Source organism: Patagioenas fasciata, chromosome 8 (genome assembly GCF_037038585.1).
Source record: "Patagioenas fasciata isolate bPatFas1 chromosome 8, bPatFas1.hap1, whole genome shotgun sequence".
NCBI lineage: Eukaryota > Metazoa > Chordata > Aves > Columbiformes > Columbidae > Patagioenas > Patagioenas fasciata.
Genome location: NC_092527.1, coordinates 7239518 through 7252800, shown reverse-complemented (window position 1 = coordinate 7252800; position 13283 = coordinate 7239518). Strand labels below are relative to the sequence as shown.

The window sequence follows — 13283 nt, the reverse complement described above, 5'->3', positions numbered from 1 at the left end:
CGCCGGTTTGGGACCGCGTTTCCGGACCGGGCGCTCCCGACATGGCGGCGGCGCCGCTGCGCGTGTGAGCGGGATGGGACTGGTCGGGCGGGACGGGGCGGCGGGACCGTGCGGCGGGACCGTGCGGCCGCTGACGCGCAGTGTCTCGCCGTGTCCCGCAGGCTGGCGTGCGGAGACGTGGAGGGGCGGCTGGACGCTCTCTTCGGGCGGGTCCGCGCCGTGCAGGGCAAGAGCGGCCGCTTCGATGTAAGGCTTGGGGGGCACCGGGACCTCGCTCCGCTCCCCGCGGTGTCTGCCCGGGGGGACGCGGGAGGGTCCCAGGGGGCTTGGGCGGGGTTTGCTGGGCGGGGTCAGGCCCCCCTCGTTCTGCCCGTGGTACAAGGGACAGCGAAGGGGTCTGTGCAGCCCGTTGTCCACGACCTGGGATGCAGCAGCTGTCGCCTTGTGGTCTTGAAACCCCCCCCGTCACGGTTAAACCCGTCAGTACTGGAAAGGCTGAGGGAGCTGGGGCTCTTGAGCTTGGAGAAGAGGTGCTGTTGTGTGTCTAATACTGGACACATAAAGCTCTGCGTGTGGAAAAGCTGGCGGGTGTCGTGTCTTTGGTCAAGTAGCTGTTCGCGCTTTCTCTGATGTTTTTTAGATGCTTTTGTGCGTTGGGAGTTTCTTTGGCTCTACTTCAGAGGCAGAATGGGCAGAGTATTGCACAGGGGCCAAGAAAGGTAAGGGGGCGATGCCACTCACCCTGCTTTGCGACCCACTTTGCGCTCTCGTCGCAGGGTGTTTCTGAATTCAGAAGCCGCAGTTATATGGTGTGGGAAAACTCCATGCAGGAGGGAACGATGGGTTTGTTTTAAACCAAAACGCATTTCTGCAATGCTCTTGGACTCAGAATCAAAAAGATGTGTGTGTCCCAAGTGGCCTGCCTGTGCTTTGGACGTTGAAGTCTGTGCCTGGCTCATCTGGCCAGCGCTGTTTGTAGTCATGAGTAGCATTTGTTCTGCAGCCACAGAGACCAGAAAGCTCTGCAACTGAAAGCAATCTCCTGTATCTTCTGGCTGTGGGAGCTGTAGTTTCAAGCAGTTGTAGCTGTAGCAGAGCTGCTATATGGCTGCTGCTCTCCCTTCTTAAATAGGAAACTGCTGCTGGTTTTTATTCCGTGACCTGCTGACTGGTATGCTGGGCTGCTAGGAAATCTATAGGAGCCGTCGCTGACATTGCTCGTTGCTTTTTCTAACTTTTAGTGGCTTGAAAAGATCTCACTTGGGCTGTTTGGAGAAATGAATTTTTATTGATCACTTAGCCATAAATTAAAACTGGTACTTCCCATTGCTTTTTCTGTTATGTGGTGGTTCGAAGTAAAGTCATGCAGCAATTTCTTCTACCAAGTGAATCAAAAAGCTGATGAACTTGAGCTTTTCCCCTAAAACATCAATGGTTTTCAGTTTTTTGATAACCGTACAAATTTAGATCAGCTTCAACTGAATCTCCCGGTGCTTTGGTGTTTACTTAGCACCTGTGTTTTTACAGCTATGGATTGTTTGGAGCTGATCTTATGTGGAGCTAGCGCGGAGGTTGTTCTCTGCTGGTGCTATAGCAGGCTTGGGGACTTTTGGGTGAAGGTTTCTTGCTCTGTGCTGATCGCTCCTCTGGGCGCTGCCAGGGTGTGGGGGGTCTGTAGGAATGGGTGGGACTCCTTGTAAACGCAGGCTGAACTTTTGCTAATGTCCTTGAATTGAAGCACGTGGCTTTCTTCCTCAGCTCCAATTCCAACGTACATCCTCGGTGCTAATGACCAAGAGACCGTGAGCTATTTTCCAGACGTCAGCGGCTGCGAATTAGCTGAGAACATCACTTATTTAGGTAAGGTGGTTTGTGACAAGAGACTTGCCTGGTGGTGCTTTAACAGTTTCTGATCTTGCCACTTCAAAGCCCTTCCTTTTTCTGGAAATTTTAAGGTGGCATTTCTTATTCTGGGGTTCAGACTAGATGTTGAAAGGCTGATACAATCTGCTATGTAAAACGTGAAAGAGAACCGTGCTTTTTGGTTGTTTTCTAATGCTGAACCTGCTAACCAAAAGGAGGAGTGGTTGAAAGATCCTGTTCTTGGAGAATATCTTATTCCCATAGCATGTCTTTGTGTGGGAAAGGTTTCCTAGCTGAAGTATGACTTTGCTGTGCTCTGAGGCTGCACTGGAGCAGCAGAGGTAAGAAGTGTCATCTTTAAACTAATGAAACTGTAGCAAAGCTAAAAGGATAAACTAGTTTATTTCTAGAATGCCACCTGACAAGTAAAGGCACTTGCCATTGGGTGTTTTTACTCAGGGATAGTTTCACAACTAAGGCAGGATTTCTGAGTTCCTCTGTCAGTCAGGTGCCCGAGAGGTTAACTTGCAGTGTCAACATCTCAAGCACGTGCCTGTGTATTAACACAGGCCGTCGAGGTCTTTACAGCGGCACTTCTGGACTGCAGATCGCCTACCTGAGCGGTACCGAGGCCCCGGACGAGCCAGCTCCTGCCTACAGCTTCAGTGCAAAGGACGTGGCGGAATTAAAAACGTCATTGTTATCAACCCCAAACTTCAAAGGTGTGGATATATTGCTGACGTCCCCCTGGCCCAGAGATGTGGGGACTTTTGGCAACAGTGCGGTAAGCATTGTTTTCTGCTGGGATGGGTTTGCAGGTGGATTTAACACAGGATTGCTTTTCTCCTTGCTGTGGCAATTTGGGCTATTTAGCCACCCCCGAGTGCTTGAGAAAGCTGAGAGTAAAAAACAGTGGATGTTATGGTTCCTCCTCCCAATGGGGAGGGACATTTGTGAAACTTCAGCTTCAGGGTGTTTTATCTGTCCCTGCCTGAAAAATCAGAGTCGATGGCTTTCACCTCATCACAAACGTTGCTCTGAAACAATGCTGCTAGCCTCTGGTGTGGAATGCTGTGCTTTTCAACATCTTTAATACTGTTCTTTCTCCCCACTTGAAAACTTTTAAAGCATTTTGGTGTTTATTTTGTTGCATATCAGCCAGCTGTACTAAATGGTCTTTTTCTTCTACTGTCTGGATGTTGTTTTGCCTGTGTCCAGTTTTCTGTTGTTAATGCTCCTCAGCAGAAGTGACTTTCCAGTGATAAATTAAGGTGATCTGAAACCTTCCTGGTGTGCAAGGCCATGGACCATGGCAGAAGTGCACTTTGCACTTCCAACATGCCAAACCAGATACAATCTTCAGACTAAAAGCATGAAGACCCTCCCTCATCTCTGCCCCTCCTCTAAAAAACCAACGACCCCGCTATCCTAGGGAGTTGGAGAGAAACAGGTTGTAGGGATGTTCCAGCTTATAAAGAAAACTCAGGTCTCAAGTTCCCTTGGGGATTCTCTGTAGTAGTTGAGTGTATCCTTCCACTTTGGCATGAGTGTTCTGAAAATGTACTCGCTTGGGTTAACAGCAGAGTGTATTAATAGTGATTGTATTCAAACATGCATCTCGTTGGAGTGTGTGCTTTATGACCTGAGGATTTCAGTAACAAGTCTTGGAGATTCCCTTGTGCACTGAGACCCAGAAGTTTGAGGAATGAAGGATCAGGTCTCTCGCTCTTTGTCACCAGAAGTTTCTCTTCCAGCAAAGCTGGTGTGAGGAACTGATCTGCATAGATGAGAATTAACTCCCTGGAGTTTTGCTCTGACTTCGCAGGGATGAGAGCGGGATAGAATTATGCTTCCTGAACACTTTCTTGTTTGCTTGCCTCATGCAATAAAGTTTTGGTACCCTGGGCATGTGGTCAAAACTTGTCTTGATGACTTTGGCATCTGTTGGTGTTTGCTGAACTGACTCTGTGCTGCCCTGGCTTCGCAACACCAAGAGGAGGACAATATGGCGAATTTGGATTGGTGAAACAAGCAGTTGCAAACCCTATGTACACGGAATAGATAAATGAGTAGGCTCTGGTGGCCGATAAGAGATCGACCCCCTTTGAGTGTTTTGTTTCACTTCCAGGCAGTGGTGACCACCACCATCATTCTCCACATTCCCAGCATGCTGTTCTGTATAAAACTGTTTATTTTCTCTGCAGTCTGACAGGTTGGTTTGTTTGTTTGATTTTAATAAAACTTGGTTTGTGTTTTGCAGGGAGAAATCGATACCAAGAAGCGTGGCTCCAACTTAGTATCTGATCTAGCTGCAAGTCTCAAACCAAGATACCACTTTGCCGGCTTGGAGAAGACCTATTATGAAAGACTTCCTTACAGGTTTGTAAGACCATTTGAAATCTCATTTACTTTCCAATAGGAGTTCAATTTTTAAAGAACACAGGAGGACAACTTTAAAATAATTTTATTAAGTCATCCAGACCCAACACAGTGTTGAGATTGTTTCTCAGATCCATCTTATTATGATAGTTCCTGCTGCCTTGAAAACTATGGCATTGTTGACAGTGCTTGTCTGAGGACATGATTGTGAATCTAATGCCAAATTAGTTGCCTTGGGTCACACTTAAACAGTGTTCAGCCCAATTCAGGGCTGTATCTCTGAAAATGTATCACGGAAAAGCTCGTGTGTAGTGAAGAGGCTGGTGTCTTTAGTCATAACTTTGTACAGAAAATGTGACTAGTGGCATAAGGCAGGTGTCAGAACAACCTACACATCTCCCACAGGAGATGCTTTAAAGGTGTAGTTGCTTTCAGGCTGCAATGAGATGTCATTTTGGTCTGTGCAGCTGTTTGCTATTAGGTCTTGGGACTCTTTCTGTGCTCAGGCCTCCTTGTTCTTGGCTGGTGACTGTGGCTGAGGTGCTGCCTGAGCAGATTCACGGAGGACACGTGGTTTTCCCACATATCGTGCCTGGCAGTACAGCTGTGTTTTGCTTCCTTACAGAAATCACACAGTGCTACAGGAGACCCCGCAACACGTGAGCAGGTTTATTGCGCTTGCAAACGTTGGCAACACAAGCAAGAAAAAGGTACTGATGCTTTTGAATCTTCTTTTCTCAAGTACAAGTAATAGGGCAGTAAGCCCAGCTTTGGCTAGCTGCAGGACAGTGTCCATCACTCAAGTGGAATGGTCTGGCTCACTTGAGGAAGAAATACCTTTTGCCCACAATGTCAGAAGGTTAAGGGCTGCAAGACTTGCTGTGAGGCCCAGTGTTGTTCACTACCTGTTCAAATAGCGTGTAGCTATGAACACAACTGCAGAGGAAAGCGGTTAGAAAGGTGTCATTCCTTCCTCTTCCCCAGCTGCTTTACAGATGTTCTGTTCACATGACCTGCTTTAAGAAGGAAGCAAAATTCCAAAGGAACCCTTCTAAATCACAGAAAAAAAGCTTCTGGGATAGGAAGGGGCTGGTTGTTTTGTTGGTTGTTTTAACCTGTTTAAGAAAGTAACAGAATGTTGGTATAGAGGGACAGGTTGGTAGTGGCTAAGAAGGCATAGGAACTAGGCCTGGTAACAGAAATAAGGACCAGGACAGAAAGAAGGCCTGGAAACAGGCAAGGATCAAGGCTGGGTTTTTTGCACATAGGATACACAGCTGCTTTTCAAAAAGATTTCTTGAAAGTGAAAGAAGTGAGCCGCTTGGAAGTGCTCCATAAACTCTTGATTGCCCTGCACAGCAGACTGGCCCAGGGAGCGTGTTTTTCATGTCTTTCCTTAGCTTAAACACTGGTTTGCTGAGTTCTTGCAGTGCGAAGTTGCGCGTTACCACTTCAGGATGGCTGAGGTCACAGCTGACCTCTTCAGAGCTGCAGTTATGGCTAAAGCTTCTTGCATTTCAGATGTCTGTTTTTGTTCTAGTATCTCTACGCTTTCAGCATTGTGCCAATGAGCTCGATGGACCCAGCAGAGCTGGTGAAGCAGCCACAGGACGTCACGGAAAATCCGTACCGAAAATCGCGGAAGGAGGCGCAGAAGACCAAAGCGCCTCTGGGTGCAGAGGTACCGCTGCCTTCTCCCCTGCATGTTTCACTCCCTAAGTTCAGGGAGCTTAGAACAGCGTTCGGCTTTAACCTTGGAATATTTCTATCCAAAACACTAAGGGTTCTGTGGAAACTGTTTGCATCAACCAGATTGTATAGGTGCAATGCGAGGGAGTTTGTTACGGTTTGCCCCTTTAGCCAACTGTATCCTGGGCTGTATCAAAAGGAGCTCAGTTCATTCTGTTCCAGGATATTGATGCTTTTGCTGTTGATGCTTTTCAAAGGTGGTTACGTGCCTCTTCAGGAAAAAGCAAATTCTTGTATGTGCTGTGACTCTCAGGTGCAGTTATAACGGACTTCGGTTTTCTTTTTCTAAACAGGAAGAACCAGCTTGTCAGTTTTTCTTTGATTTGAACAAGCATCAGGGAAAGAAGCGTCCTTCAGATGGGAAGGAGAGAGGGAACTCCGAACCTAAGCAAGCCAAAAAACCCCGTAAGTATGCAGATGCTTTTTCCTGAGCATTGGACCATCTCACCCTTCATTTTTCTCAAGCTGTCGAACTGTGTATGTCAGCTTGCCAACGTGCTCACGAAATATTAATGAACTGGGAAGGGAGCCCTTCCGTTACCTCTGTATTTCTGTGCTGTAAAACACATCAGAGTTTGCCTGACTTGAAGAAATTGAAATGAAATCCCTAAGGATCGTGACTTTTAAGTGACAACATTACTGCAGCCGTGTCTCTTTAGGAATGTTGCAATTTCCCAGAGGTACCAGTTCTCTGACCAGATCTGCTTCCAAGAGCTGTGTTCTTCTAACATCTTAATCACTTCATCAGCTGGGAAGGGTGGCTGGAAAATAACAGCTCTTCCAGATCCATTGCCTGTTCTGACAAATAAGCCTTGTGCTGTAACACTTGTTTCTCTTTCCCAATAAAGCGCAGCCCGCGGGGCCCTGCTGGTTCTGCCTCGCCAGCCCAGAAGTTGAGAAGCACTTGGTTGTTAGTATTGGCACACATGTAAGTACCAAAGCGCATTCTTTGCTACCTGGCAGCAGAATCGTGCCGAGACACGGCAATAGAAAATAACCATCTCCAATTGTAAATGTTAAAAACCAAACTTTATTTGAAGCTGATTGTGGATTTGAAGCTGAAGTGGATTTTCTTGTCATAGGAAGCAATTCTAGCGACAGAGGTGAAGGTCACTCGGCTGCTTTCCTACAGACAAGCCATTCTCTGGCATTCAAAAGAGCTTTTTTTTGCCCCCCAGTCACCGTCTTTCTCATTCCTCTAGTAATTAATAAATTGCTAATAAACAATCCCTAATAAGTCACATAGAGGAGAAGACTTCCCTGTTCCCAGGGCAGAATCACTAGGCTGGGAGATACTCAGAATGCAGCCAGAGCGTACACCGCCACAGCATGGTAAGTTCACGCTGCTTGCTGTGAGTAACTGGTGTGTGTTGTTTCATTTTTCCAGTGCTATCTTGCCCTGGCCAAAGGTGGCTTGTTACCCGATCACGTCTTGATTTTGCCTATTGGGCACTATCAGTCGGTGGTCGACTTGTCTGCAGAGGTGGTGGAAGAAGTGACAAAGTACAAGTCTGCACTAAAGGACTTTTTCAGAAGTAAGGGAAAAAGATATGTCTTATTTGAAAGAAACTATAGGAGTCAGCATCTGCAGTTACAGGTATGGTTTTATTGGCACCCTGGGAGAATATAAACTTGCACTTATCTTCACATTTCTCTCTTTATTCTGTGCCTTCCCAGAGCATGGAGAGAAGTTGTCCTATCCACAGAGATAGAGCCAGAGCAAAAATAAAACCATGTGCTGGTTCTGCCACAGTCCTTTAATTCTTCCCGTTACAGCAGCACCGTGTTGGTTGTGTTGAGTGTGTGAGGAAAACCTCATGGAACTGATTAAAAAGAGAAATGGCAAAACCTCGTGCTCACCCTGATGGGCTAGGGGTCTATTGTGGTGGTTTCTGTCTTTGGCAGATCTGTAACAATATCAGAGCGGCCTTAAACTACCACAGAGATCAGAAAGGAGACGGCTGTGCTGAGAACTTTTTCAAGCTTTTAGTTTTCAGCTTTTTGTTCAGCTCCTACAGAAAACAACCTCATAAGTTTAAGCCTGTACGGGCAGGTGCTCACCTGTCGTGTTTGATGATGCTGAGCGGTACTGAGGAGCACACCAGCTCCAGTGATGGACTGATTGCTTTCTGCTAGTGGGTTTTTTTGTCTTCTATTCTTTTTACGGGACTGTTATCTTCCCTCTCCAGGTGGTTCCTGTCCCATTGGACCACTGTACTTCTGAAGACATTAAAGAGATCTTTATTGCCCAGGCACAGGAACAACAGATCGAATTATTAGAGATCCCAGAGCACTCTGATATCACGCAAGTATGAGACACGATTTTGCCTGTTATTTACTTTCCCTTTGGCCTGTTTAGGCTGAGGTCATGTTGTGTGGTGGGGCTAAGCTGTTGGAGACAGACCATTGTAGACTTGATCTGGAGATGTGCCAGGTGTATTCTGCTCTGAGCAAAGTTCCTGTGAACAACAGATATGTCGCTTATCTGCAAATTATTCCAGCTACTCATAGGGCTTGCTGAATTCATGCCTTGTGATACCAAACCCTTTCAGTGCTGCTGCACATCAGGTAGTTTTAAGTTCCCCTGGGTAAGAATTTGAAAGAAATTTTCCTGAGAAATGAGTCAGTAGTGACATCAGGTTTTTTTGTGTTCAAGCGCTCACCTGTTCTGCAGCGGGAGCCAGAAATAGCACGTGTGCGTGCCTGTTGTAGCTATCGAAAGCTATGTTGGCAAGCTTAGTGGCCGATTTCTTGGCTCAGAAATGTGTGTGTTGTCCCTTCACATGCTTTCCTTCCTCTAAAAATGGGCTGTATTGGTATGGGATGGCTTAGCTCAGGGTAAAAATGATCAGAGCTGCTTGGCTCTCCCATTTAACAACTCTGTAGTGGTAACTGCAGAGCTAAACCACAACAAATACTACAAGTAGTGCCCTGTGCTCATCCTGCACTGAGGATTCCAGTGGGAAGCGATCCCTCGCTTCATTGTCCTCTGGATGTTATGCTTTTACATCGGCCACCAATGCAGTTTGGGTTATGCCCAGTTTCTGAGAAATGCCTTTCTGGTCAGGAGACGGCTGCACTCTTCCAAAAGCCTGCTCTGGGCTGAGGGACCAGAGCTGGTGCTGCGGGGCGGGTGGTCCGCAGCGGACCCCCCGATCTCTATCTCATTTCCCCCCCGCCCCGATCCCTATGTCATTGCCCCTCCCCCCCCCCGATCTCCACGTCTCATCCCCCCTGTTCCCCGCATCTCATCCCCCCCCGATCCCCACGTCTCGTCCCCCGCAGGTGGCGCAGCCGGGCACCCCCTACTTCTACGTGGAGCTGGACACGGGGGAGAAGCTGTTCCACCGCATCCGCGGCCGCTTCCCGCTGCACTTCGGCAGGTGGGTCCCCCCTCCCCGCTGCCGGCCCGCCCGGCGCCGCCGCGGCGCTGACGAGCCGGCTCCGCGCTGTGTTGCAGGGAGGTGCTGGCGAGCGCGGCGCTGCTGGCGCTGCCGCAGCGGGCGGACTGGCGGCGCTGCGCGGCGGAGCGGCCGGAGGAGGCGGCGCAGGCCCGTGCTTTCCGCCGGGACTTCCAGCCCTTCGACTTCGCCCTGCGGGGCTGACGGCGGCGCTGACGGCGGCGAGGGACGCGCGGCCGTTGGCGGGCGGGCGGGCGCGGGCGCTGACGCGGCAATAAAGGCGGAGTCTCGGTGGCCCCGAGTGGCTGCGGCGATGGAGCGGGGCGGCCCCACCGGGCCCGGCGGCGAGCGGGCCCCCGGCGGGGTCGCGCTGCGGGGGCAGCCGGCGGGCGGCTGCGGGCCCTGGGAGATGCGGGAGCGCCTGGGCACCGGCGGGTTCGGGAACGTCTGTCTGTACCAGCACCAGGTGCGGCCGGGCGGCGGCGGGGGCCGGGCGGGCAGGGCCGGGCCGGAGCGGGGCGGCTGACGGCGCTGTGTCCCTCAGGACTCGGGCGCCCGGGTGGCCATCAAGTCCTGCCGGCTGGAGCTCAGCGTCAAGAACAAGGACCGGTGGTGCCACGAGATCGAGATCATGAAGAAGTGAGTGCGGAACCACCGGCGCGGCGCTGCCGGGGCCCGGCGGCCTGAACCAGCCGGGCTGAGGGACCGGGGTGTGGGGACAGTGGGGAATTCAGGCCCTGAACCATCCGGGCTGAGGATCCGGGGTGTGGGGACAGCAGGGGATTCAGCCCTTGAACTGTCCGGGGGTGAGAGACCGGGGTGTGGGGGATTCAGCCCCTGAACCAGCCAGGGTGTGGGGACAGCAGGGCATTCAGCCCTTGAACCGGCTGGGCTGAGGGACCGAGGTGGCCCAGTGGCCCTGAACCAGGTGCAGTGGGGGCACCAGGGTGTGAGGACAGCCAGACCCTCAGCACCTGAACCAGCCCGGCTGCGGGTGTGGGGACAGCCAGACCCTGAGCCAGCCAGGGCATGGAGACAGTGGGGGCTTCAACCTCTGAGCCAGACAGGGCATGGGGACAGCGGGGACTTCAGCCTCTGAGCCGGACAGGGCATGGGGACAGTGGGAGCTTCAACCTCTGAACCAGGGTGAGTGTCTGCCTGGCACTTCCTGGCTCTGCACTGGTTTGTGTGTCATTCCGGGATGTGCGAGTGCTTCTCCTCCTTCAGACCCAGTGACATCCAAACCCCTGGTGCTCTTGTGCTGCCTGGGCTGTTTGTCCATCCTGAATTCCTCTGAATTTGCACTGTGCAGTGTGTTGCCTTTTAATGTGGTGACACGAGAGCAGCTGCGTGACCCCATAAGTGCAGTGTGTGCATCTCTAATGTAGCAAACAGGGGAGCTAGGAATTTTTTTTCTCTGTGACGTGTACAGAATAACATCTCCTAATGCTTTCTCGTCAGAAACTATGTACCCTACGCTGCCCACCATCCCTCTCCAGCCTGTCACCCTGAGGTACCTGTGAACCAGAGCCTTGAGAACATCAGTGGTAGCTTGGGGTGTTGGTGTCTCACACAGTTGTTCCCTTGTCCTGAGAGTTCCTTCTCCCTCCTAAGAGATTCCAGAACACGAAGTGCTCCATCCCTCTGGTGGCAGCAGGGACTCTGCTCAGTTTTGTTCTGATTTGTTCCCACTGATGTCTGCAGTGCCCCTGCTCCATAGTGCTTTACCAAACTCCTGCTGTGCCTTCTTGTCACTCTCACCCACTTGCTATAACCACTAACATTGGAGGAAGCCACTTGCACGCAACCTGGGTTTGTGAGCCAGGGCTTGGTGATCACTGTTCTCATTAGTGTTTTCATCATTTGTGTTTTCTGAATGCAGGCACTGAGCCACACAGCTACAGCTGCTTGTGGTGGCTTCCAGAGGCTTTGGAAGGTGTACACAGCAGGAATTTGTCTTCACTTTCTTCTGGATGTATCCTATTCCCAAGAATAATGTGCGTTAGAAAGAGTCAAGAAGCAGCTGTTTGAATTCAGTTGCAGAAATTAATCCTTCCCCGTGTGTGTGGGTTTCACCTGCCTGGTTCTAACCACCCTAGTACAGTTCCACAAGTGTTGGCAGGTTCCCCTGGGTTCGGGGAAACTGTCCCCACATGCAGAAACAGAGACACGTACATAATGACTTTGTCGGGAAGGTGCAGGAATTCAGAACTGGAGCCCCGATATTCATCATTTAAGTCCTGTACTTTGGCTTTGGGATGTTGGTTCTGCTCATCGCTGGTTTGTGTGTTCCCAAGGGATGAGTTTTGTGCACTTGAGTACTGGTAGGTGCCGTTGCAGAGTGTACTTCTCAGCAAGGATACAATTGTGGAACAGAAATTGCACCTGAAATGTAAAAACATGTTTGGTTGACATTTGTTGTCTCATTCTTGCAAAAAAGAAGTCAGAGTTTTCATCCAGCTTTCCTTGTGCTTAGGTTGAACCATCCCAATGTAGTAAGAGCCTGTGAAGTTCCCGAGGAGATGAACTTTCTGGTTAACGATGTTCCTCTGCTGGCGATGGAATATTGTTCAGGAGGTGACCTCCGGAAGGTAACGTCTGCTTTGCTTTGCAATATGTAGCAAAATAAGTGGAGTTAATACTTTTCTGTAACTGTGGTTGTCTGTGAAACCGTGTGTGTTCTGTGGTGCTTTTCTTTTTAGGTACAGGTGTGCAGAAGTAAATGTAAAGTGAGAAAAAAACCCAAAAAACCACCCATGGGAAACGAGACTTGTGGTTTTGAAACCTGAGAATAGAGCAATCCAAGGACAGATCTCTTTTATCCTGAAGCAGTGTGTCCTTTCATGGCTTCAGCATTAATACAACTTCCCACCGCCTCGATAATTGCACCCATCGTGTTTGGCTTTGCTGCAGCGTGTCTCTGTCTGGAGTCTGGTCTGATTGTAGTTCCTATGTATCCCAGTAGAGTTCCTGCTCCCTTTCTATTGCAGCCAGATTCAGGAAGCAACCTTTGTACAGGGGTGAAGAAGCAAACCCCTGTTGCTTAAGGTGTGCTTAGAAATCACCTCATCTAAGTGATCAGGAAGCTTATTTTTCTGTTGTTGTTTCTGTTATGGGTGTTAGATACCACTGGAGGAACATGAGCAGATGTTGAATACAATAACTGCGATGGCAGCTGGTGTATCAGTAACTTACTGGGCCTCATTTCGTGTCTTCAAGTTGTTCAAAACAGTAGGGACAATATTAAGAGTCAGTTTTAAGGTTGGTAACAAAAGGATGTGGTTATATATGAAAATAGCATTTGGATGTTGGAAACGTGGCTGACCACATTCTTGGTCACGCTTGCGTGTTGATTTTTGCAGTAAAAGTTTTAAGACTACTTGAAGGTAAATTGGAGATCCTGGCCAAGAAATTTGGGATTATGTTAGCTGTACTTGTGATGCAGTATTTGATAATTGAATTTCCAATGCATCCTTAGAAGTTGCATAGATGCTGGGACAATTTAGGAGGTAACATGCTTCATTTAAATTGATTGCATGTAACGCTTTGTTCCTTAAAGAAAAGATGCACGTTTTTATTTCTGATCTTGCTGCTTCTGTCTGCGTTCCACACACATGTTCGGAGCGGTATTGTGGGCTCTGCGCTTGGTTTCTGACTTTGCCCCTCTCCTCCTTTGGTGTTCAGCACATCTACCCAGAACTTACTGCTTCAGGTATCTGGGACATTCCCAAATCCCATCAAGCCAAACTTCAGCAGTTGAGGGTGAGCAGATTCCAGGAGCCTCATGACCCCTGCTGCCCGCAGCCATACGACCCTGCCTGTGTCTCTTGTCCATTTGCTTTCTGATGGCTTTCATGATTTGTGAGCTATTTTAGCAGTCCAAATCTTCCT

The 13283-nt window shown here is 49.5% G+C and overlaps 2 protein-coding genes and 1 non-coding gene across 5 annotated transcripts in view; all 3 read left to right on the top strand.

The window, feature by feature from the left end:
• CWF19L1 (CWF19 like cell cycle control factor 1) lies at nt 1-9676 on the top strand. 2 transcript variants are annotated; one of them, XM_065843169.2, is made up of 14 exons: nt 1-64; nt 162-246; nt 641-719; nt 1759-1860; nt 2433-2647; nt 4124-4242; nt 4868-4952; nt 5783-5923; nt 6285-6396; nt 6840-6919; nt 7379-7588; nt 8181-8300; nt 9277-9374; nt 9452-9673. In XM_065843169.2, the coding sequence occupies exons 1-14, from the start codon at nt 42-44 to the stop codon at nt 9594-9596; spliced, it is 1614 nt and encodes a 537-aa protein (XP_065699241.1). In that variant the 5' UTR covers nt 1-41; the 3' UTR covers nt 9597-9673. The 2 variants fall into 2 exon arrangements, with proteins under 2 accessions (XP_065699241.1, XP_065699242.1); XM_065843170.2 differs by lacking the exons at nt 1-64; nt 162-246; nt 641-719; ... (1 more) ...; nt 2433-2647; nt 4124-4242 and having other exon boundaries at nt 4864-4952; nt 5800-5923; nt 9452-9676.
• LOC136104819 (small nucleolar RNA SNORA12) lies at nt 7870-8011 on the top strand. Its single transcript, XR_010651801.1, has one exon. It is a non-coding gene; the product is annotated as a small nucleolar RNA SNORA12 (small nucleolar RNA).
• Nucleotides 9672-13283, top strand: part of CHUK (component of inhibitor of nuclear factor kappa B kinase complex) — a 28401-nt gene continuing 24789 nt past the window's right edge. Inside the window, exons 1-3 of one of the 2 annotated variants that reach the window (XM_071811598.1) lie at nt 9672-9858; nt 9937-10031; nt 11869-11983. In XM_071811598.1, the coding sequence (XP_071667699.1) occupies nt 9706-9858; nt 9937-10031; nt 11869-11983 (363 nt within the window). In that variant the 5' untranslated portion in view covers nt 9672-9705. The remainder of the gene's footprint in view (nt 9859-9936; nt 10032-11868; nt 11984-13283) is intronic. The other variant, XM_065843168.2, reaches the window with a different exon arrangement.

Coding starts and splice junctions, on each gene's coding strand:
- CWF19L1 (XM_065843169.2), top strand. CDS start 42: ATGGCGGCGGCGCCGCTGCGCGT. Junction 247..640: donor GCAAGAGCGGCCGCTTCGAT/GTAAGGCTTGGG, acceptor GATGTTTTTTAG/ATGCTTTTGTGCGTTGGGAG. Junction 2,648..4,123: donor GGACTTTTGGCAACAGTGCG/GTAAGCATTGTT, acceptor TGTGTTTTGCAG/GGAGAAATCGATACCAAGAA.